The sequence below is a fragment of the Delphinus delphis genome, chromosome 5 (assembly GCF_949987515.2).
Source record: "Delphinus delphis chromosome 5, mDelDel1.2, whole genome shotgun sequence".
Taxonomy (NCBI): domain Eukaryota; kingdom Metazoa; phylum Chordata; class Mammalia; order Artiodactyla; family Delphinidae; genus Delphinus; species Delphinus delphis.
The window spans coordinates 112,397,874-112,420,088 of record NC_082687.1 but is presented as its reverse complement, the minus strand read 5'-3'; the positions used below and the strand labels follow the sequence as shown (position 1 = coordinate 112,420,088).

Genomic DNA, 22,215 nt, shown 5'->3' with positions numbered 1-22,215 from the left:
CGGCAGGCGGACTCTCAACCACTGCGCCACCAGGGAAGCGCCCCCCCATTTTAGTTATTTAGGAGTAAAGGAAGCAGGAACTGAATGTAATGCACCATCAGTAAGACAATGGCTAATAAAGCAAGTGTGCTGCTGTCAATACGTAGAAAATTTTAGGACTTTAATAACTTTCCTGTTAGCAGCCAGTGCTAGTATCACTTTCCACTAGTTAATGCTGTTCAAAGGAACACAGTACAAGAATTTTTATGCAACATGCATATTTGAGAAATGTTACAGCTTCTTCTCATTTGCTTACAGTAGCACTTCAGGTTGATGGCATCTGTCATTTTATCTGTTTACTGAATTTGCATAAAAGGTTTGTTGAACAAGACTTTTTTCTACCTCCGGCCTATTGCCTTTTACATATACCTCTCCACCTACCTGTCGCATGTTTCCCATCCCTTTCTAGCCAGTACTTCAATAGTGCATGACTCTGGTCTTGGAGGGAGTTAGGGTTCTCAATTCGAATTTGATGAATTTGCTCCTCAGTGAAATCCAGTTCTCTTGCTAATTCTAAAAGAGAAAATACTCCTCTGTAAATACATTAACTTCATAGTTTGAGTCTCTACACCTTGCCTTGTGATTTTGTAAATGATGTGTTCTTCGTATTGCTGTAACAGAGTTCCTTTATCTTTTCCTACTTATTAGAAATGACTCTCGTACGCCTTTGTTCTTCTAGCACTAACTGCAGATATTTTCCTTAAATTTGGGTATAGAATTGATCACTGTCATAGTGGAAATAGTAAGTCTGAGGCAATGATGATAAAATATGTAAATTCAGGACCATTTAATTCCAAAATTTGGAAGAGACCATTAATACTGGCTTATACTCTTAACCAAGACAATGGAAAATAAATGACTGAAAACAGTAGAAAGAGACCATGTCTCACTTTTAATCATAATTAGGGGACTTGCAAATACTATAAATTCTGTTTCTGGGTACTTGGATAAATACTGGTTGCAGCTATATTATGGTGGTTGGATAAACTCCTTTCTGTGATTTGATGTCACATGAATAAAAGGTCTGGGAAGGATTAACTGACCTAGGGAAGAAGCCTCAAAGTTTTCCTTTAAAGTCTACCATTAACATTCTATATGGTTGCTTATACATTGAGGTGTGTGTGCACGTGTGTGTGTGTGTGTGTGTGTGTGAATGAGGTGTCTTTTCGGAGGGCAATTTGCCAATATCTTTCAAAATTAAAAATATACATATATTTACGCAGCTTTTTTTCTTCTAGGAATATGCCCTATAGAAACACCCACAAAAATCTATCGGTACATAAGGATATCTACTGCCCCTAACAGGAAACAACCTAAGTAGCCATCAGCAAAGGCCACTGATAAAATTATGGTACCTCCACAGAGTGGAATTAAATAGCCATTTAAAAGAAGGCCATAGATATTTCTATGCTGATGGAGTATTTATGAAGAATACTGTTAAGTAAAATTTTGCTTATTTTTAAATAATAAGCATAGATGTGGGCACTGCAGATTTTTTTCTGAATACATGAGAAAGTGTCAGCAGTTACCTTTGAGGAAAGGGGCTCAAAGATGAGATGTGGGTGTGAGAGACTTATTTATTTCTTATTTTATACCATTCAGTGATTGTAAGGTTTGAATTTTCACCAACTATAATAGATATTACGTTTAATACATACACTCATAAATACTTAAGAAGCAAAATAAATAATTCTGAATGCTACCTACTTGTCAGTCAATCAGGGATATTTTGATACCCTTCCTTCCCCTAAATCCCTCAATTAAATAAATCTGCTCAGTATTTTTAAATTACTTTAAAATGCTTTAGTCATTTATTCTACATTATCAGTTATCTTTGTTATCGATATTATGACTCCTATCTCCTATTCATACCAAATTTTTAAGAAACTGAAAGGAGATTAATATTAACTTTAAACTGCTTGTTTCAATTAAGTAGTCACAAGTGACATAAAAGGAAGTCAGACCAAACAAATAAACAAACAACAAAAACAGAAAAAAATCCAGATGGACAATCTTGCTTTAATATGTTAAGTAGCAGGAAAGATGAAAGGGTATAGCTTTAAAACCTACAACTCATGAGTTGCAAATAAACCATATTGATTTTAGAATTCACTTTCCATTAAAAAATTATGTAACATACGATTTCTAAACTGAAACATACCCATCTCTCAGAGAATTATTAAACATCTCATTCATATGTACTTCAACATTCATCTGAAGTAAATTTTAGTACTGTTCAGGATGAAGATATCTGATTCAAGGCATCTAAAACAAGGAGCCCCGGTTGAATCTCAAATTAAATTTTATGACAATTACAACTAACAATGGTTTTGAAACACAATAATCTCCCCAAAGTTTAGATATCCACAGCTCCCAAAGGAGGGTAGTGGGGCTTCTTATATTCTCAAAATCTCTTAATCTAAAGTTCTATTATTCAAAATGCCAGAGACAATAAAAGGCCTGCCCTGGTTCACGCAGTGAGTTAATGCAGACCCTGGATTTTCTAGTTCATAGTATCATTCTTTTCACTATTCCATGTGTTCTTCCTCAAGGAAAGGAAAAAAAGGCCTTTTTTCATTGTTAATGACAGTTGGCTGATGCAACAATGTCATTTAAACCAAGCAGGTTTTGTTGAAAAAAAAGGGTCACACTCATTTTACCTGTCCAGCTGAAACCAAGGTGATCAGCAATATACGCCAGCCTTTCCTCAATCCGTTCCTGCTCATCCTGTTGATCTACAGAAGGTCAAAAACAGAATGGCCAAAGGTTGTCCATGACAGGAGAGGAACCACAATACTGATCATCCAAAGAAAGGCAGTCAATTGTCCAAATATTCGATCATAGCACAAATTAACGATTACATTTTAAATCATATTAGATTGTGTGTTTGCCTGATTTCTGGAATGGAATGGGGAATAAATGTAATAAAAATCATGAAAACCATCTGCTTCCATATCTCTTTAATCAAGACTAGGCACTGGACATAATTATATAAGTTACCGATTTCTAGTAATCTTAGGACTTTCCTCTTAAAATTATCTGAGAGGATACTGCCCACCCGAAGAGAATCATCTAGCTCATCAAACACCAGAAAAATCATAAATGGGATGGAGAAATGGAGTAATTGGTTAGGACCTCCTATTATTGCCTGTGGCAGTATAAGATCATGTCTGGGTCATGTTGCAAAGAAATCACATCCGAGATTCACAAGAGACCGAGATCATGGGTTGATCAGACCATCGTGGCTTTTTTCAGTATGGCCAGAAACAACATTTATCTTGGTTCTGGTAACCTTGGAAGAAGGAAGAATAAAGTGTATGTATATGTATGTGTATGTTATATTGTCTTTTGGGCAAAGTTTCTGTCTGCTTACTACTAAGTAAGCTCATATAATACTCCCACAGACTATAATTTTCCCTGTGATTTTTAACCCCCATTAATTGATGGGCAGCATTTTAGGTCATGGTCATTTTTTTATAACCCAAATTTAAGAATAATAGTCTTTATTGTAGAGATATTGGAAGACCAGAGGCTACTTCTCAAAGCCATCTATGGTTTCCTTTTTTATAATTCAAAGAGCCATCATCCCTTCACAGTCAATTTAAATCATGCAAAGTTTGAGTTTTTGTTGTCTGCTGCATCTAATCAGAGTCCATTCTCCATTCATCTGCCGCATAAATGAAAAGCATGTTTTTACCTTATGATTGTTTGCTTAAAGTGTTTACCAATGGTATCTGAAATCCAACCTTTCTGAATCAAAAACAAATCCTCAACAATTAGAATTTCATGGTATGTGAAATCTTCTTGTGTAAATGGCTTCCTAATCATTGTAAAATCGTTAAGTACTTATTAAAGTACTCAAAGGTAATTAGAAAAAGCAATGAATCCTCATAATATGAAACAAAACCAAATATATCCGTACGCTTAATTTAAGGCTAAGCCTGGAACGTCAGAACAACAAAACTCAAAGCTTGCATGGCGTCACGTGCAGCAGCTAGAGAAAAGGCAAGATCCCCGTTGCCTGTCGATCATGTTTATGTTTTCCATAAGCATTCTCATTACTCAATCTTGAGATTGTTTCCACAGACAAGAGTATACAGAGAAAGCACAAAACACAAAGGGCTTACACAAACATAGTAACCACTACAGAAAGCTTAAAGAAAATGAGACACAAATCACCAAATAAAACAGACACACAAAAAAACTATATCAAATTTATGACATGCGTAGCACAGGGAATCCCAGTGGCTGGCAAATACCTTCAGCATGGTCATGGCCATTTTCATCAGGGATGCGTTCAATCAGAGTCTCAATGGACTCATCCCAAATGGGCCTTGTGTCAAAGATGTCCTCAGGAATTGAGTTCTCGGTCTCAACAGGTGGCAGATTTTCAATTACTGAAACTTCCAGGGCACTACTACTTTCGTCATCTGAAACTAACTCCTGTTCCCTTTCTGACTGTGTAAGTCTATCCACTAACTTGGAAGCCTCATCACTAATCTCCTCAAAGAATTCTATGGAGTTCCTGTAAAGGTCAAAGAAATGCTCCTTATTTTCTTTTGTGGGGCTTGTGGGCCCCCTGCAGGAAGATGTGGTGCTTTTGCTCTTTACTGGCAATCGGGATGCAAATATCTTTGGTTTTGTGGCCCCTTCCTCTGATTCTAACTCAAGCTCCTCTGCCCACTCTGTGCTTTCTGTTTCTGTCTCAATGTAACTTCTAGTTTTTACCGGACATTTGGTCTTTGCGTCCAAACTGGCATCAGATTCAGGTTTGCTTCTATTACTTGGCGCTCTGCTTGTCATGTCCTGTCCCTGAGGAGCTTCTGTTTTCTGTAGAGACAGGTCTAGATGCGAAGGCTGCTGCTCGACTCTTTGGACGGGCACTTTCGTGGGGATTTTAGACTTTGGTTTTGTTTCATCCTGTTTACTTTCCTCATCCAGGCTGGGTAGAAAATCTTCAGAAAGGGAGCTCTCATACTCCACAGATGGAGGTGCTGGGGTTGAAGTGGGTATAGTCCTTACAGGGATTTTGGACCTGCTTTCAGTAGAAGGCACATTCTCCATGGGTGCAGTAGGGATTTCAATGACTGATTTCTGTTCCTCTGGGGATGAATCGGGAGAATCATCACCCCGATCTGCATATACAGACCTAGTGACTGTGGAAAAATCTAACTGAACTTGTCCAACCGGTTTAGGGGAGTCGGGGCAAGCTGTCTGCTTCACACTGGACAGGGGAGGTGTGTCACCCATTCCCACGGAGGGGAGGTCCTCAGCTCCCACAGAAGGTGCCTCTTTCACTGATGTTTCAATGGAGGCTGAAATCTCCATTTGGGAGTTAAGTGGAGCGTCTGAAGCGTGTGTTTCTTCTACTTCCTCACTCAGGTCATCGGGGAGTAGCTCTGCTTCGTCATCCACTGTTTCTTTCGATTCTAAGAGTGCTAATGACTCAGCCGATGTCTCCAGCTGTAGGGGCTCAGCACCAGTACCCCCTTCTCTCATGTCTTCAGAGAGAGTCTCTTCCCTGGATTCCTGCCCAATTTGGAAAAAGTGGAAACTTTCGTCTGCATAGGACCTTTTGGTCATATCAATGGCACCACTTCGGGTCATCTCAAACAATTTTCCTTCCTGAAAGAGAAACGGATTTTGCTCACTGGTTGGGGTCCCCTCTTCAGTTGGGGTCCTAGCAGGAGTGGTGTCAGGGGTGGTACCCTGCGATTGTCTGTCTACCATCAAACCAAATATCTTCTGTTCTTCCTCTTTCACTCGAGCCTCAAAGGCTTCATCATCCTCACGGATTTCACTCCAGGAATCAGAATCTACATCAGTTTTTGTGATGATGACTTTGCTTCTCTGTTCACCAGCAACTGTTGATGCATTTGGTACGGTTGGCTCTAAAGATGAGGAGGCTCTATCCGACTGCATTTCCCACAAGGTACTTTCTTGTTTGGGTTCTACGTCCAGGTTCTCGTCCTCAAAATTAGATTCTTCACTTGAAACAGTTCTTCCAGAGGCGCTTGTCACTTCTGCGTCTTCAGTGGAGGATGTGATGGTAACAGAAGACACTTCAGAAGAGTGAAAACTTGTGTGTCTTGTATCTGTTTGGGTTTTGCTTTCTTCACTAGAGAAAAAAGGTTGAGAAGGAACATTTTCATAAGGGCTTATGATTTGAGGATCAGAGATTTCATCAGTCTCCGCTGGGTCAGACACTGGAACATCCAAGGACGATCTATCAGTTTGAGTAGTAATGGATGAGTCTAGAGTGGACCGGTCCTCTGGTAAGCTCTCAAAAGCTTGGTCAGGTTTTGTGACCTCCATTTTTGTAGCAGAAGATGTAGAGACTATGTCTTCGTCTAATTCTTTTGCTTCAGATGCTGGACAACGATGCAAAGAGGACAAAGATGAAGAGCTTTCACTGGGACAATCTACTTGTGGAGATTCGACTCCAGAAACATCAAGCTCTTCTTCTGTATCTTTTCCACCAGTGTCTTGGAGAGCTAATGATTCCTTATGGATAACTAGCTGCTCACTGACATCATCACCAGGGGAACTGCGGAGACCTGAAGAGACAGGAGTGGCTGAGCCGCTGGGACTCCCTGCTTCATACCCACGGTCATCACAAAGTTTTTGTTGATCAGCATCTCTGTTTAGATCATCATAAGACATCTCTGGGCCATCAGTAGAAACAGTATGACTGTCTTCAGATAAATGAGATTCACGATCTTTTTCTTCCTCTGATTTACCTGAATCTTCCTGAGTATCTTCATTCATCTTAAAAGTGTATTGTTTGGAAACAACAGGCTGGAATTGTACTTCTTCGGGACTGGAATTTGAGTCTATGCTGGATGGAAGTGGGGAAGGGGGTTGCACTTGAATAACTGGCTCTGATAAGAGGCCTGAGTCAGCACCTTTCTTCAGCTGTGTCAACTCAGGTTCACTTTCTGAGGAGGAAGAAGCCTTTCTGCTCACTGATGTTACAACCACAGGGACATCGCTTTCATCCTCTACACTCTCCGTGTGTTTTGTTTCATCCATGTCTGCTGAACAGTCAACATCTGCGTCAGAGGATGAAGAAGATTCTTCTTGCTTGGGTTCTCTTTTGTAGTCCCTTTTCTGCTTTGCTTCTTGTTCAAGTTCATCAAACGTTTTGATTTTGGTTACCATTTTAAACATTTCCTCTTCAGGTGTGAACCTCTTTCTCTCCCCATTTTCTGAGTCATCCTCCTCTGCACATTCAGGAATCACAGCTGGTTTGGGGGTGCCTGCATCTGTGGTTTTGGGTGTGACCTCATAGCTAATTTCTTCGGAGCTGGGGGTGTCAGGGGAAAGGGGGCTCTTCCCTGAGCTCTCCATGAGTGACGTCTGCTCAAGGCTGTCATCCTCAGCACTGCCGTCTGGGTCTCGGAGCAGCCGGGACCGCATAGAGGCCACTTCCGTGAAGAGTTCTGTTTTGGCAACGGCTGAAGGAAGAGGAAAGTGACTCGGCAGAATTCCAGCCTTCATCTTTGGTTCAACAGGGCTGCTTTCAAGAGAATCATGGCAAGGGGATTCTTTCAGAGGACTCGGTTCCAGAGAATCAGGAGTTTTGTGTGAGGAGTTATCCTCCAGCACTGGGCTGGCTTCCAGGGAGTCTTTGTGGCTCACTGTGAAGGACTCATCAGCCCCAGGGCTGAGGACCTCACTATCACGGCTAGGGAGTGCGAGTTCTAAGCCTTGGGGACTTCTAATGACCCCCTGGGGCTTTGGCTCAGCCCTTGGGCCTGTCTCTACAGCAGCATCAGGCAGCGGCAAGGCCTTCGTCTCATCTGAGGGCTCGGTGGCTGTGGATCCCTGAGCTTCAGTATCCATTTGTGTCTCATGGGCTGAACTAACATATTTAAGTGGACCTTCATCACAGGACACTTCCTCAGTCAGTCCTTCGGATGTTTCTTTTGCTAATGATACGCCTTGGCTGCCAAGGCCGTCACCTTCTTGTGGGGGGCATGTGTCTTTGGAAGGGTCTAGGGTGACCTCCTTCAGCAAACACTCAGCAGAGGGCTCTGTGCCCCCCGTGACTGCAGCACCTTGCCCTTCAGAACCATCAGTAACGTCTTTGGTTGAGGGATGTCCTTTTTCAGAATGAATTTCTGGTGGTGTTTTTAACTTGGTAGTTTCCTTTGTTTCCTCAATTTGCTCCTCCCTTTTCTTTGGTGAGAAAGAAAGGCTTTCTGGGCTTGTCTCGGGGGTCTCTGCTAGGCCCTCATGCTTATAGCTTTCTTCTGAACTAATCTGAGGGGTTCCTTCCATCAGGCTGCCACACGGAGAACCTGCTACCCCTTCCTGCTTCAGGCTTTCCGAACTGCCATGTAAGGCACCACTCTGTAAAGACAGGGCTGGGAGGAACTCATCTTTCATGTAATCTAGCGGGAACGTTGTGTTGAAAGGACTAGTGAGCACTTGGTCTAAGTGCAGCTGCGCCTTCTCAGTCTCTTCACTCAGGCGGAACTGTTGGTATTTGTCATTGTCTTCCAGTTCCTGCTTAATGACGTCAGAAAAGTCAGTGGAGGTTTTCCTGTCTGGGCTGATCTGGAGATCCATGTCTCCCTGTTCATCAGCCAGCTTTTCTTTGGGGACTTCACTATCTTTATGGCTTTCTTCTTCAGGTGCTGGCTGAACAGGTTCGGGTGTTTTGTGGTTGAGCGCTTTCTCCTTTCCTTCAGCTACATCTTCTCTCTTAAACCCTGCGGAGGAAGCACGGACCGCTCTTCTGGATTCTGAAGGTCCCGTGACCAGGAATCTCTGGCCTCGTTTGATTGTCTGACTCTCCGTTTTATGCGTTTCTCTCGGGGTTACTATCTGCCCCTTTTCTTTTTCTACCCGAACTTTGCTTTTTTCTTGTGGCTGTTTTGGTTTTGCGGATTTGTGCTCAAAGAGTCCAGTCTTATGTTTAGATGGGTCCTGACCTGACTGGAAAGCTTTCATCAACTCCCGAACAGACATTGTCTCCTCGATTCTTTCTGTTTTTGAGGTGGGGGAGACAGCTGGTTGCTTGTCTGTTTTCCCAGAAGGTGACACAGGCAGGTGCTTCTCGGTTTTCCCAGAGGTTGAGACAGGTGAATGCTTTTCCATTCTTCCAGCTGGTGATACAAGCAAGCGTTTCTCTGTTCTGCCAGGTGACACGGGTGGATGTTTCTCTGTTCTCCCAGAGGGCGAGCTGGGTGGGCGTTTGTCTGTTTTACCTGAAGGCGAAACAGGTGGGTGTCTTTCTGTTTTTGTAGAAGAGGATACAGGGGAGTGTCTTTCAGTTTTTGCGGAGGGTGACAAGGGTGAGTGTTTCTCAGTTTTACTTGACGATGACACAGGTGAGTGCTTTTCAGTTTTTGCAGAGGGTGACAAGGGTGAGTGTTTCTCGGTTTTACTCACTGGTGATACTGGAGGGTGCCTCTCAGTTTTTGCAGAAGAGGAAAGAGAAGAGTGTCTTTCTGTTTTCAAGGAGGGTGACGCTGGCGCATGTCTCTCGGACTTCAGAGAGGGGGATGCAGCTAGATGTGTCCTTTGTGTTATCTTTTTTGGCACATCTTCTTTGCCTTTGACTCTGACAGGCAACTTGCTTCGCCCTTTCTGTTCATCTTCCACTCGTTTCTGAAGGGCCTTCACCTTGTCCTTTATGGAACCAATGGGAGTTTCTTCTATCAAAGGTGACGTAGCTTTTACAGGGGGAAGAGGCGCGGGGGCTAAACCTGGGTCCTCATCTAATGACTCTTCTGAACTACCTTTTTTAAGTTCAGTTTTTTCTGCACTAGCTTGTGAACTATCCTCTTTTTGTTTCTGTTTTTCTTTTAGTTTCCTTCTCACTGGCTTCTTTATGCCCAGGCTTGGTTTGGGCTGTTTCTGTGTGCTCTGTGTCTCCTCTGAAGCTGCTTCTTTAGCTCTCCCTTCGCTTTCAGAGCTCCTGCAAGGCCCCGGAGCCTCGCGTTTCTCCCCTGCCAGATCTTGCACCGTCTGCGGCGGCTCTTTGTGAGGAGACACGTAGGAATTTAGATCCTCGGTAAGGTAGTTCACTAGCCCTGTCGAGTCTTTCTCTACTTTTGCTTTGGTCTCTTTCTCTATTCTAACTTCTGCACATGGGTATTCGGTGATTTCTAAAGCTGCTTTTTGCTTAGCCTCCTCTATTTCCTCATCACTGACAATAACCCATTCCTCTTCCACTAATTCTCTCTCTGGCTGAGACCTTGGCACACTGTCTTCATCTCTCATGCAGGTTCCGCTTCTCAGGATTTTGTTCACCTTCTCTAAGTCCTCTTTAACTCTTTCAACAATTTCAAAAGGCTCCCCTGGCTCTTCCTCAGCAGCCTTCACCAGCTCCTTCACTTTGAGGGAACCTGCCCTATCGGATCCATCTGTGGTCAAGATGGCAGTCATTTTGATCAAATCTTGTTTCATCTCAGAAACTTCAGAGAGCAAGTCCGGACTTGCTAGGACAGGAACTTCATTAACCAGGTGACTTTTCAGGACAGATGTTTCTGTAGATTCTGTCTCATCATCTTTGATGTGAATGAAAAACATTGAAAGTAAAATGGAAATCAAAAAAGATATTGGCAAATGTAATCAGGACTGAAACGACACAGTGTCTTTTCCTGTTGTGGCGGGTGGAACAACAAAAATGGGCTGGGAATGGTGGATCCACAAGGTCTCAGGATACAAAAGCAAAGCAAGGCTAACGGAAAAAAAACTGAAAAGGAAAAATGAGCAGGAAATAACTTGCTTAATTTTCTCACTTGTAGCACATCCACACATACAACAAAACTGTAACAACTAATCAAGACACACACAAAATCACAAAACAAAGAACGAACGCAGTGAAATTACACAGAGATATCTCAAGATTGTTCAGATGTTACAGACCAATGTTGAAAAAAGATGAACATGGGAAAAAAAGGAAAAAAGCATTAGAAATTGCAGAAAGTTGATTTCCTCTAGGAGAAAGCCAGTAGTAGCAAACTCAGAATATCGTCTAATGATGTATAGACATTGTTTAATCATACGAAAATCTGGAATTCAGTATATTTAGTTCTGCCAATACACAATGACTATGTAAAATATATCTGAATCAGCTGCAAACCGGCATTTCATCTAAGGGAAATTCACACCAACAACGAAACGAACAGTCTTGTGCTGAGAGGCATGGTCCTTTCCTTGGAGCAACCTCCTTGTTTAGACACGTAATGGACAGACCAAGGAGGGAAAGAAAGGAAAGGAAAGAAAAACAACAAAAACAACGATTGTGATTAAACTTATATGTGAGTCCAAAGTTAAAATGTGATGCATGGCAACCCAAATCAGAGACAGTCACACAGGACACACGCACAGTTTATGTAAGCCAAGTTATTTCCATGCAAAGCAAAGGTGGAATAAAACTGGTGGGAGAGGTGGCCTTGCTGAAATGTGCAGGCAGGAGAATGGTAAGAAATTAGAACAAATATGGAAAACGTTACTGTGGTGAAGCATATTTACTTCCCTAAAAGTCCACATACAAGATGCTCGATGCAGTATGTTTGAGGCATAGGTAGTGGGGGCCTGCACCCCTTAAAGGCAAGGGGGAAAACTCAAACTCTCTTGGGATTTATTCTTGAAAAGACCTTAGGAAAGAGTCCTTTCAACAGAGCCCTCCTTTGGAGATTATTTCATGCCTGGTTGAAGATTATTTTTTGATTGTCTTTATACTAAAAGAAAGCCAAACATGAGTCTATATTTGAAACTTTTAAAGCAGTCACAATGCCTGGGAGTCATTCAGGAGGATCTATGACATTATAGCAATATAGTAACTTTTTAAAAATGATTGAGCCAGATGGATGAATTTTTAATTCCTACTAGCTTGTATCCAAGGAACAAAGGGCCACTTAAATAAACATCGTAGTCCCAGAGAAGAAAGTGGGATAATAAAATCTCTTTAAAAAGAGGAATTAATGAAGGCAATGATAATGTAAATTTTTTATAAACATAAATGCCTTCTCTTGAGAGAATCAGTATATGTTGAGGAGCTATACTATGTGAAATGCATATACAAAGATATATTAAACTAATTTATATCAATACAGATTTGTTCAGATATAAAACAATGAAAACATCCAGAATTTCAAATATTCTCGTCCTGAATAATGATTTAACATGAGGGTAAGGAGACTCTCATTTGAAAGTATTTCAATAACTTAGCAGTAAATTACATTGTGCTAGGACTTCAAAAGAAGGGGGGAAAAAAAAAGCCTGATGATTATTGCATAGGGCCTGATGACCATATTAAACATGGTTCTAAGTTTTCTTCTTTTGGGAATAGCACCCTGAAATACAGTGAATCAAAATAAATCTTAAAATGAATAAACATTAAAAATTAGATTTTTTTCTAGAGCATTTGGGGCATAAAAGCAAGAAGGAAACCTGAAAAACTCAACTTCTTCCACATAAGAAGTTAGAGTCACCAGAAACAGTTCAACACACTAAAAATTTAATTGACTGTTACAAACCTGAAATGAACTCTAAGATAGCTCTCTCAAAGTCTGTAAAAACCAGTTCTCTTTGTACTAGATTATGTTTAGGCTTTGAATCATTATTTAAAATTAGCACTATTATGACATACTGCTGTGATTAATAATTTCATCCAGGAGGTTTTAATTTTTGCTTTTCTGGTTCTTAATTTTTTCAGAAAGTTTTCACAAAAGTCCATTAGACCTCAGCCCTAGAAAAGTCAGTTATACTTCACCACAGTAAGAGGTGTAAGGGGTAGGGGTCGGGGTGGGGTGAGGGGAGAGTTAGCTTTAGCTGAAAACTATTAAGACAGTATCACTTTTGCAGGTGTAGCCTACATAAATAATGAGCTCTCTACTGATGTCAGTTGTTGCTTGATATAAAAAGTGATACTGTCATGTCAGAGCTTAAAAAAAATGAGATGACAATATTATGCTAACAAATGGACAAAAACGGTAGGGTGGGTTTCTAAACAAGCATAACAGCAATAGCAGGGTTAACAGGGATCTAAAAGAAAGTGAATGCTTAGATGAATAATCATTGCATTTTACTGCTAATTAGCTCACAAATTAGATATATTCATAATTTAACTGGCCAAGCTGCTTTTCTAAATAAATATTAATGATTAATAAGGATAGTATAAAAACATAATTATTATAGTGGTTAGTAATGGCAACTAGCTTGCATCTTGATTCATGCTTTTCTTTATTGTAGCCAGCTTTCAAACAAACTCAATTTTATTTGAAATCTTACTTTTTTCTGATGTCATATCGATCTGAAAGAAAACATACATAAATTGAATGGTTACAAATAGCATCTTGCCTCACAGCCCCTGATGTGTACAGTAAGCTCCTATTTTACAGACGTGGGAAATGCCATAAGCTAGAGGAAGGTCAGAGTAATTTGCTACTGTTCTTCCCAGAGTCTCTGATTCTTATCCTAACTTTGAAAAAACAAATCTCCTTTCTAGACACTATGGGTGGAGGGTCCTTTCTAACATGTTACTCCTGGGAAGGTATGATGCAGGTGTGTTTGATGTTAGAAATACATATTACGGAAAAGGCCAGGAAAAAAGTGAAGTAGGTTTTAAACAGTAAGTGTCAATTTAGTTGAGAGAAAGGAAAGAACAAAGAGCATGCCAGGGTGTTACATTCTACAGAAGTAGTTTCATTATTAGTTATAAGCCAGAATTCCAAATCCTGAAAAGAATACAAACTGGATCTGTCGCCCTGAATAGTTCCTGAAAATACTCATTAGAGAAATCATAAGCCTAATGGAAGAATTCATTTGAACATAGCAAAGTTGGTTTCATAATTGTGTTGCTCTTTCAACAAGGTATGCACGTATCATCTTGAACAGCTTGGGGATTGAGTCATCAACTACAGAAAGGAAATTGAATATGAGAGACAAAGAGTGACTGCACAGTTGAGGGAAAAAATAACTTCAGTCTTGTCGTAAGTTTATTGTGTATCTGGTTATACGTGGCAGGACAATGAGTCTCTCATCCTGCCCCACTGCCTTGGTATCGGTAAAGAAGTGAATTCAGGGGCAGTCTATGAACTGGTAAGGCCTTACATTTTAAGCTGGTGAGTACAAGGGTGTTTATTATGTTTTTCTTTATGGTTTTCTAGTTTAAATCCAACAGAATAACATTAAAAAATAAAATTAGTATATTTGACAACATTACGTGCAGCTAATAACAATTCCATTTGTCTATCTTAGAAACAGGAAGCTATATGTTAATCAGTTAAATATATGGACTTTTCCAACGATTTCTTTCATTTCTATGATAATGTTTGGGCATTTTCAGACCTTTATAAGGGAAACGCACACTTGCTTTGACTATCGAAGCAGGTATAATTCAAATGGCTATTTATTCAAGGTAACCCCTCTAAGGCTCATTTTCTTCATCTGTCACATATCATCTATGATATGATAGCACACACCTCACAGGGTGACTGTGAGATCAGTGTTGGTGGGGTATGTGGAGCACGTAGTAAAGAATCTACCTTATAAGAAGTGCTCATTATATGTAGAGTTCTGCATTATAATATTAGTATAGTCAAATGGATGAACTATATGCTCCTTAAAGTTTTTTATTTCAGTAGTTCTCAAACTTTTTGTTATTAACCCCCCTTTACACTCCTAAAAAAATACTGAGGAGTCTGAAGAACTTCTGTTTATGTTTAACATATATAAATAAATATGTGTATTACAAATAAATATACAAGAACCCAAGTATACACAAGCGCACATTCCAGAGTGTCAGGGTGATGATGTCATCACATGTAATGGAGCCTCTGGAAGACTCCTATGTAGCTTGTGAGGATATGGGAGCTAAAAGGCAAAAAATGTTTCAGTACTATTAAGGAAAGAGTTTTGACCTCCAGGCGTCTCCAGACCAACCTTTGAGAACCACTGAGATAATGGTTTTGGTCTTCAGCTGTTGGTAGAGAAATCTATATTGCTACAGAAAGACAGGTAAGAATTTATAGGGAAATTTTACTGTCCTCTGAAATCAGTCCATAAGATGAGAAAACAGGCTCAGAGAGGTTAAGTAAGATCGTGACCCTTTAATTACTAAGGACAACGGTGTAACCCTTCTAAGACACAGGTAACCATGTGCTCTTATCAGTGGTTATAGCAGTAACACAGCCATTAACAAGTGACAATGCCACACAATTACCTCTTCCTCCTGTTCTTGATCTGACTCTGATTCCTTGCCGCCCCAAGATGCCATGCAAGATGGAAAAAAGAGAGCAGGAAGAGTGGAGAGTATTTAGAAGAAAAGACAAGACTAAATACCCTGACAACAGATATCAATAGGTAAGCATACGTCAGCATACTTGTATTTTTTCTTACTAACAGTGTACAGAAAACAAGCACAAAAATTAAAGAAGATTGATTTAAATGCAAATGTCTGTAGATTCAAGAGACAAAAGAACCAAGATTATAAATAGACTAATCTACTAGACAAAAGAACTAAAATTATAAATATACTAATTTCAGATGCTCCGTTACCAGCAGCCTCAAAGTTTGACGTTTAATGGATTTGATGGCATATGTCTACAGAAATGGTGATGACAATATCTCAGCCATTAACAGATATTGGCTAAAAATGTTAAAAGCCACAAATAAACATATGGTGAAAATATTTTCAATACACAGGCAATATTTAGGAGTTCTATTATAATCAAGAGCTACTAAGTTCTAAAATATATCTGAACTATACACTGTTTGGCAATTTTTTCTTTTGTTTTGAGTTACTAAATGGAAAGTTGTCCTGGACCATCACAGCATTAATAACTGTGTCTGATACATCTTGACTTAAAAGTAAAAAGTAATAATAAACTAAATGCTTTCTTTCATAGCACATTGAAAGCTCATTGAAATCAGAGACAAAGTTCATTCATCTTTATATATCACTTAGGTGGATCACCCCAGCAGTACATATTTCTTCGTGGTTCTTATTTGGTATTCTGCTTCGGTGACTCAAAAGTGATCAGCAGTACAAACCCCAAAGTACATTCTGTACCATTGGAGTGCAATTACAGTCCACTTACTGGATCAATATACCTATTGCTGTATTCTAATTCTTGGAATAATATGTAAATTTATGTAAACAGATACTGGTATTTCATTTAATTTTTATCATTTAATAAGAATTTACAATGTTAAACATGACACTACATGCTTATCTCTATGTGACTGATCTCTAATTTATAAGAATAATTAAGTAAGAAAAATATACTGTGGTAAATAAAAAGAAGTATAGGAAATGTTTTGTTTTGCAGAGTCAAGATTTAGGATTTTAAATATACTTCTACCTCTCCTCCAGGTCTCACCTGCCACTACTCATCCCACTTCCCAACCTCTAAAATTCACACTGATCACTTGCTATAACCTCCTATAAATTGCCATGTGGGAGCTTTCCATTAAAAGGAAAGGGATACTGGTTAAAATTTTTTTTAATAATAAATAAAGTTCTCCCCAACATTTAATTCATCCCCCTTGCCTTCTTTGATTTGATCAGAGTAATCAAAGAATTCTATAATGGGGAGAGGTTTGACTAGAAAGTAATACCTGTAGGTAGATTTGGGTCAAGAATTAATGAATTTTCCTTTCAACCATGTTTCAAATCTACTCCTATAACATGCGAGTATTTTATATACTAATCATGTTAAAATAGTTGAAAAATTAATTTGATGCTCCTAAAACAGTACAGGTTACAAGATGAACAAATAATTATTTTAGCAACAAGGTAAAATATCCTGTTGTTGCTCTGAATCTCATAACACATAATCCACCTGTGAACTGGTAGTAAACCGAAGCTAACAGACTCATAAAGTTTTGGTAGGGTGAAATGTACTAGTATGGTGCCAGGAGGGCACATAAAAACAATAAGAAAGGCAAAGTGAACTATTTAATTTTTAAAAATTAGTCCAAAAAATTAAATCTTAAATTTGAATTTTCTCTCTTCCATATTCAATATGTATTTATAGAAAATTTTCCATCAAAGTGAATTTAATGTGAAATAAGGTAGAGCTACTTTTTCCCTTACTTAAATGGAAAATCATAAATTGGACAGGGTATCAAAAATGACTGTTATATATGGTTGCATTCAGTGTCTTTGCTTTTATTTATTTTAAAGAATTTGAAAATCAAATACTATACTCCCTGAATTGCACTACAGCAGATTACAATACCTTCGCATAAATTGGCAGGGTGATGTTTAAGTTGCAAATAGCTTGATGCACCAGGCCTCTTGTAGATTTTGGCTCTTTCATAAATGATAGTCGTCCGCAAGGTTCCTGAGTTGTATCACGTACCTTGAACAAGAAAGGCATACATGCTTCACCCATGTGATGCACACTATTTATTTTAATGAGATGATACTCAAAAGAATCAGGAAATATCATTAGATAATGCTAAATAAGGATTTGGAGGTGTTCCTTTTCTCCTTTCCTATTGTCATTTAGAATAGTTAAAAAAGATCATTTAGCTTAAAAAAATGTGGTAAAATATACATAACATAAAATTTACCATTTTCGTTTATACACTTACCATTTTCAAGCATACAGTTCAGTGTCATGAAGCACATTCACAAAGTTGTGCAATCATCACTACTATGCAGAATTTTCCATCATCCCAAACAGCAACTCTGTACCCATTAAGCAGTAATTCCCCATTCTACTCCTCCCCCAGCACCTAGTAACCTCTATTCAACCTTCTGTTGTTATAAATTTGCCCCTTCTAAGTGCCTCGTATAGGTAGAGTTATACATTCACGTTGCAACATATATCAGAATTTCGTTCTTTTTAAAAGTTTGTGTTAAATTATACGTAAAACATCATTTCAACCATTTTTACATGCACAGTGTAGTAGCATTACATTAAGTACATTCACACTGCTGTATAATTATTACCACCATGCATCTTCAGAACGTTTTCACCTTCACAAACTGAAACCGTTTCCATGAACTTCCCATTCCTTCCTTCCCCGATCCCCTGGTAACGACCATTCTATTTTCTGACTCTGCATTTGACTACTCTAGGTACCTCATATAAGTGGGAACATACAATATTTGGCTTTTGTGTCTGGCTAATTTCACTCATTTTAAGGCTGAATAATATTCCACTGTATGCATATACCACATTTTGTTTATCCATTCATCTGTGGATGGGTATTTGGGATGTTTCCACCTTTCGACTACTGGGAAGATGCTGCTATGAACATTGCAAGTAACCAAGTCCCTGCTTTCAATCCTTCAGGAATTGCTGGATCATATGCTAATTCTATGTTTAACTTTTTGAGGAACTGCCATACTGTTTTCCACAGTGGCTGCACCATTTTACATTCCCACCAGCAATCAATGTATCAGGATCCCAATTTCTCCACATCCTTACAAACAGTTGTTATTTTCTGTTTATTTGTTTGTTTGTGATAATAGCCAACCTAATGGGTATGGAGTGGGATCTCACTGTGGTCTTAGTTTGAATTCACTTAAGTTGTTGAGCATATTTTCATGTGCTTATTGGCCCTTTGTATATCTTGTTTGGAGAAATGTTTATTTAAGTCGTTTTCCTATTTTTGTATTGTGTTGGTTATAAAATGACTTTTGCACATCAATAATATCAAATATTAGCACAATTATACAGCTGTTTGTGTTAAATGGATCCACTGCCCCTCAGCAGTTAGTGCTTAATGTGTGATCTGTAAGAGCCTTTCTTTAATCGGGCAAAACAAATGAACCAGAAATGGCACAATGAAGGCCTGCAGTAGAGATCTTGAGAAAACTTAACAGACTTATTAAAATTTAAATAGAATTATTACTTCAATTTCACAAATCTCTCACTCATATCCATTTTTGTCCCTCTTTAGAACTGGGAATCTAGGACAAAACTTGTATATGTTACTGCCAAATTCCTAACGTGGATTAATATTCCTAAAGAGGGACGACAAATTTATGGTACACTGAAGTGTCTCCATAAATATTTGTTGAATGAATTTATGAAAGTATATCCAGTCTATAGCTCTATCTGGGATAATCTCTTAATAGATTAAGCGAGATCCTGGGTCTTTTGAGAGCTTTTTATTACAAAAATTTGTCACTAAGAACTCTTTTGGTCTCTACAATTGTGAAATCACATGTTTTAAAAATTTAAGCACAAATATTTAAAAGAACTAATAGTAAAAAAAAAAAAAAAGAGAGAGAGAGAGAGACTTCCCTTAAAATTTGGAAAAGAATGGCCAGTTTTTCTAATTAATGAATTGGCTATTTGTCCCTCATTCTTAGCCTTAAACATAGTCTATAACTAAAAATTAAGGTTGAAATTTTAAAAAATGGTTGGTTTTCTAGGACTTGAAAATTTTACAGAAATGGTTTAAAAAAATCACTGGAAATGACTGAAAAGCAAATATTTTCTTCTACTAAAGGAAGTCAAAGCTTCACTTGATCTTGAATTAAATACATTACAAAGTTCCATGTATATATTACCTTGACAAAGAGAGGAAGTCTGTTTTCTTTGAAGGCGAAAAAACTGAATATATGATGTTGGCCACTCTTGGTTAATGGCACCAGGTTGCCAAAACAATCAACATAGATGGGTTTTCCTTCTAATACCTGGTGGACATAGAGAAAAACAACACAATATAATAGCTGCAATTATTACTTGTTATTTACATGAAGAAGTGGTGGTATTACCTGGAACACTAAAATTCTTAAAATGTGCATACAATAATCTTTAAACTCCTGACTGACATTTGGTCTTATCTGTGACAAAGCACGTACCAGCACTCCCTCTTCTTACTAGTAATGGGAATCTTCAAACGCATAGTGGCATTTAATGTTAATGGTCTCATTTCTAATCCTCTAACATGTTACCTTCGCAAACCAATATATCTTTAAATACTAAATTTAAATTTCTTTTTGACATCACAATGAGTCAGGTTACTTGAGTTCAATATCCAAAGGCCCACACTGATGGAAAATTCTGAAATAAGAAAAAGTAATGTAGAAAAGCCCTGGATATCATACTTTCACATTTATACAAAGCATATACTTCCTGGACTGTTTTCTTCACTATTAAAGAATAATAAGAAAAAAAAAGAAATCAAATAAATATTCACCTCAAAAAATAATAACAAGGAAAGATAAAAACATATAAATTGCTATATTCATTTACATACTTTGAATTTATCAATGACATATAATTTTTCCCACAATAATCTTTAAGAGTCCTTTTACCTCCTCACGTACACTGAGACTATCCCAACTGAATAGGTCCAAACTGGCTAAAAATGGCTGATTTTAGACCCCGACCTTCCTTCTAACTGATCAAGATGTCGACTGGTCTTTTTTTTTGATGGCTCTATTTATGGTATACTATTTTAAATATAATTTATTAATAAAGGTATAAACAACATATTAACAAAAATTGGTTTTACAAATACAGTACCTCCACATCCCTGCTTCTGGCCACCTCAGCAAAGTTTTCTTGTTGTTCAAGCGTCTTATCCACTTTATCATCAGTCATGCAGAAACACCTCAACCTGGCTTCAATGGGGTCATGTGATTTGGCAAACACTACAAATTTGGCCATATATGGTACACAAATAATTTCTCTATACACTTGTGATGCAAAGGTAACGGACTCCTGGATTTGTCGACAATCTATCAGCCAGAACCTATAAAATAAAATAAGGTCAGTTACCTGAAATTTAACGTACAGTTAGCCCTCGGTATATATGGAGGACTGGTTCCTGGAACTCCACAGATACCAAGATCCGCAGATGCTCAAGTTCCTTATTTAAAATGGTGGAATACAGTCAACCCTCTGTATCAGTGGGCTCCACGACTATGAATAAGGAAGGCCAACTGCATGAAAACCAAGTCCGTTCCTTCAATATGATCAAAGTAATCATTAAATGCTTCTTGGAAAAAGAAGGGAGCAAGAAAAGGAGATAATGAGAGGAAGTAAAAAGGAAGGGAAAGAAAGATAGGGAAGGGAGGAAAGGTAGGAGGATAGATGGGAAGGAGGAAGCAGGTGAGCGGAAGAGAAAAAGAGGTACCAGGTGTTTAAGGTCAACTATTAAATACTGTGTTTGTAATTTTTTCCCTTGGAAACTCTTCTGAGTATTCAATCTCCTGAAATATAGCTTCAGTGTTTAGAATCCTTTAGTGATATAAGCCCAGTATTGGACATTATGACAAGTATCTCACTGGATGAGTTTCTATTGTCCATGATTGCCCCTCCTGTTCATTTCATTTCCTGAAACTCTTTTCAACAAAATCTACCTAGCTTTTTTCCTCATTCCATCATTCTTTTCCAAAGGACTCACAGTCACCAAAGTTGGATCAACCCAGCCACTTAAAAAAAAATCTGCTTTTGCTTCAGAACTCCTAAGTATTGCTTAATACAATTAATAGAAGAAACTATTAGCTTTGTGACTAATTTATGATTTCTAGCCTCAGCTAAATCTGTGACATATTTTGGCAACTTCTTCCTCAGATACCATTTTATTCAGTACATTAATGGTGCTAAACCTTTATGATACCCCTGGACCTTCCCCCTCAGCTCAGACCCTCAGAACAGTAACTTCACTGAGAAAGCAGAGACGATCAGATGGCCATTCTCTCAATTTGCTATTCATACACTTCAAAGATTTATTCCACATCCTCTTACTTTGAAACCTTTCTCCATCTATGATCACTCTCCTTCCCCCAACCCATTTCCCATAATCTTTAGGTATTCTGAGATTTCCTTATCTTCTTAGCCTTTCTTTCCTTCAGTTCCTGATCCATCTCTCTTCTTCTTCTTTTTAATTGTGATAAAATATATGTAAAATAAAATTTACCATTTTAACCATTCTTAAGGGTGCGATTCATTGGTATTAAGTATGTTTACAATACTGTGCAATATGACCACTCTCCATTTCCAGAACTTTTTCATCATCCCAAACAGAAACACTGTACCCATTAAACAATCACTTCAAATTTTCCCCTTCATCTCAGCCCCTGGTAACCTCTATTAAACTTTCCGTCTCTATAAATGTGCCTGCTCTAGGTACCTCATTTACATGCAACACCTGTCCTTTTGGGTCTGGCCTATTTCATTTACTATAGTGTGTTGAAGGTTCAGCATAGTTCCTGGCTCTCGGCAGGCACTCAACATTACC

At 38.6% G+C, this 22,215-nt stretch overlaps 1 protein-coding gene across 2 annotated transcripts in view; it reads right to left on the bottom strand.

The window, feature by feature from the left end:
* Nucleotides 1-22,215, bottom strand: part of ANK2 (ankyrin 2) — a 242,204-nt gene that overhangs the window by 17,566 nt on the left and 202,423 nt on the right. For both annotated transcript variants that reach the window (XM_060012911.1, XM_060012912.1), the window contains 8 exons: nucleotides 20,496-20,724; nucleotides 19,535-19,660; nucleotides 17,244-17,366; nucleotides 15,224-15,256; nucleotides 13,291-13,312; nucleotides 4,299-10,559; nucleotides 2,700-2,774; nucleotides 421-552 (listed from right to left, as the gene is read on the bottom strand). In XM_060012911.1, the coding sequence (XP_059868894.1) occupies nucleotides 421-552; nucleotides 2,700-2,774; nucleotides 4,299-10,559; nucleotides 13,291-13,312; nucleotides 15,224-15,256; nucleotides 17,244-17,366; nucleotides 19,535-19,660; nucleotides 20,496-20,724 (7,001 nt within the window). The remainder of the gene's footprint in view (nucleotides 1-420; nucleotides 553-2,699; nucleotides 2,775-4,298; nucleotides 10,560-13,290; nucleotides 13,313-15,223; nucleotides 15,257-17,243; nucleotides 17,367-19,534; nucleotides 19,661-20,495; nucleotides 20,725-22,215) is intronic.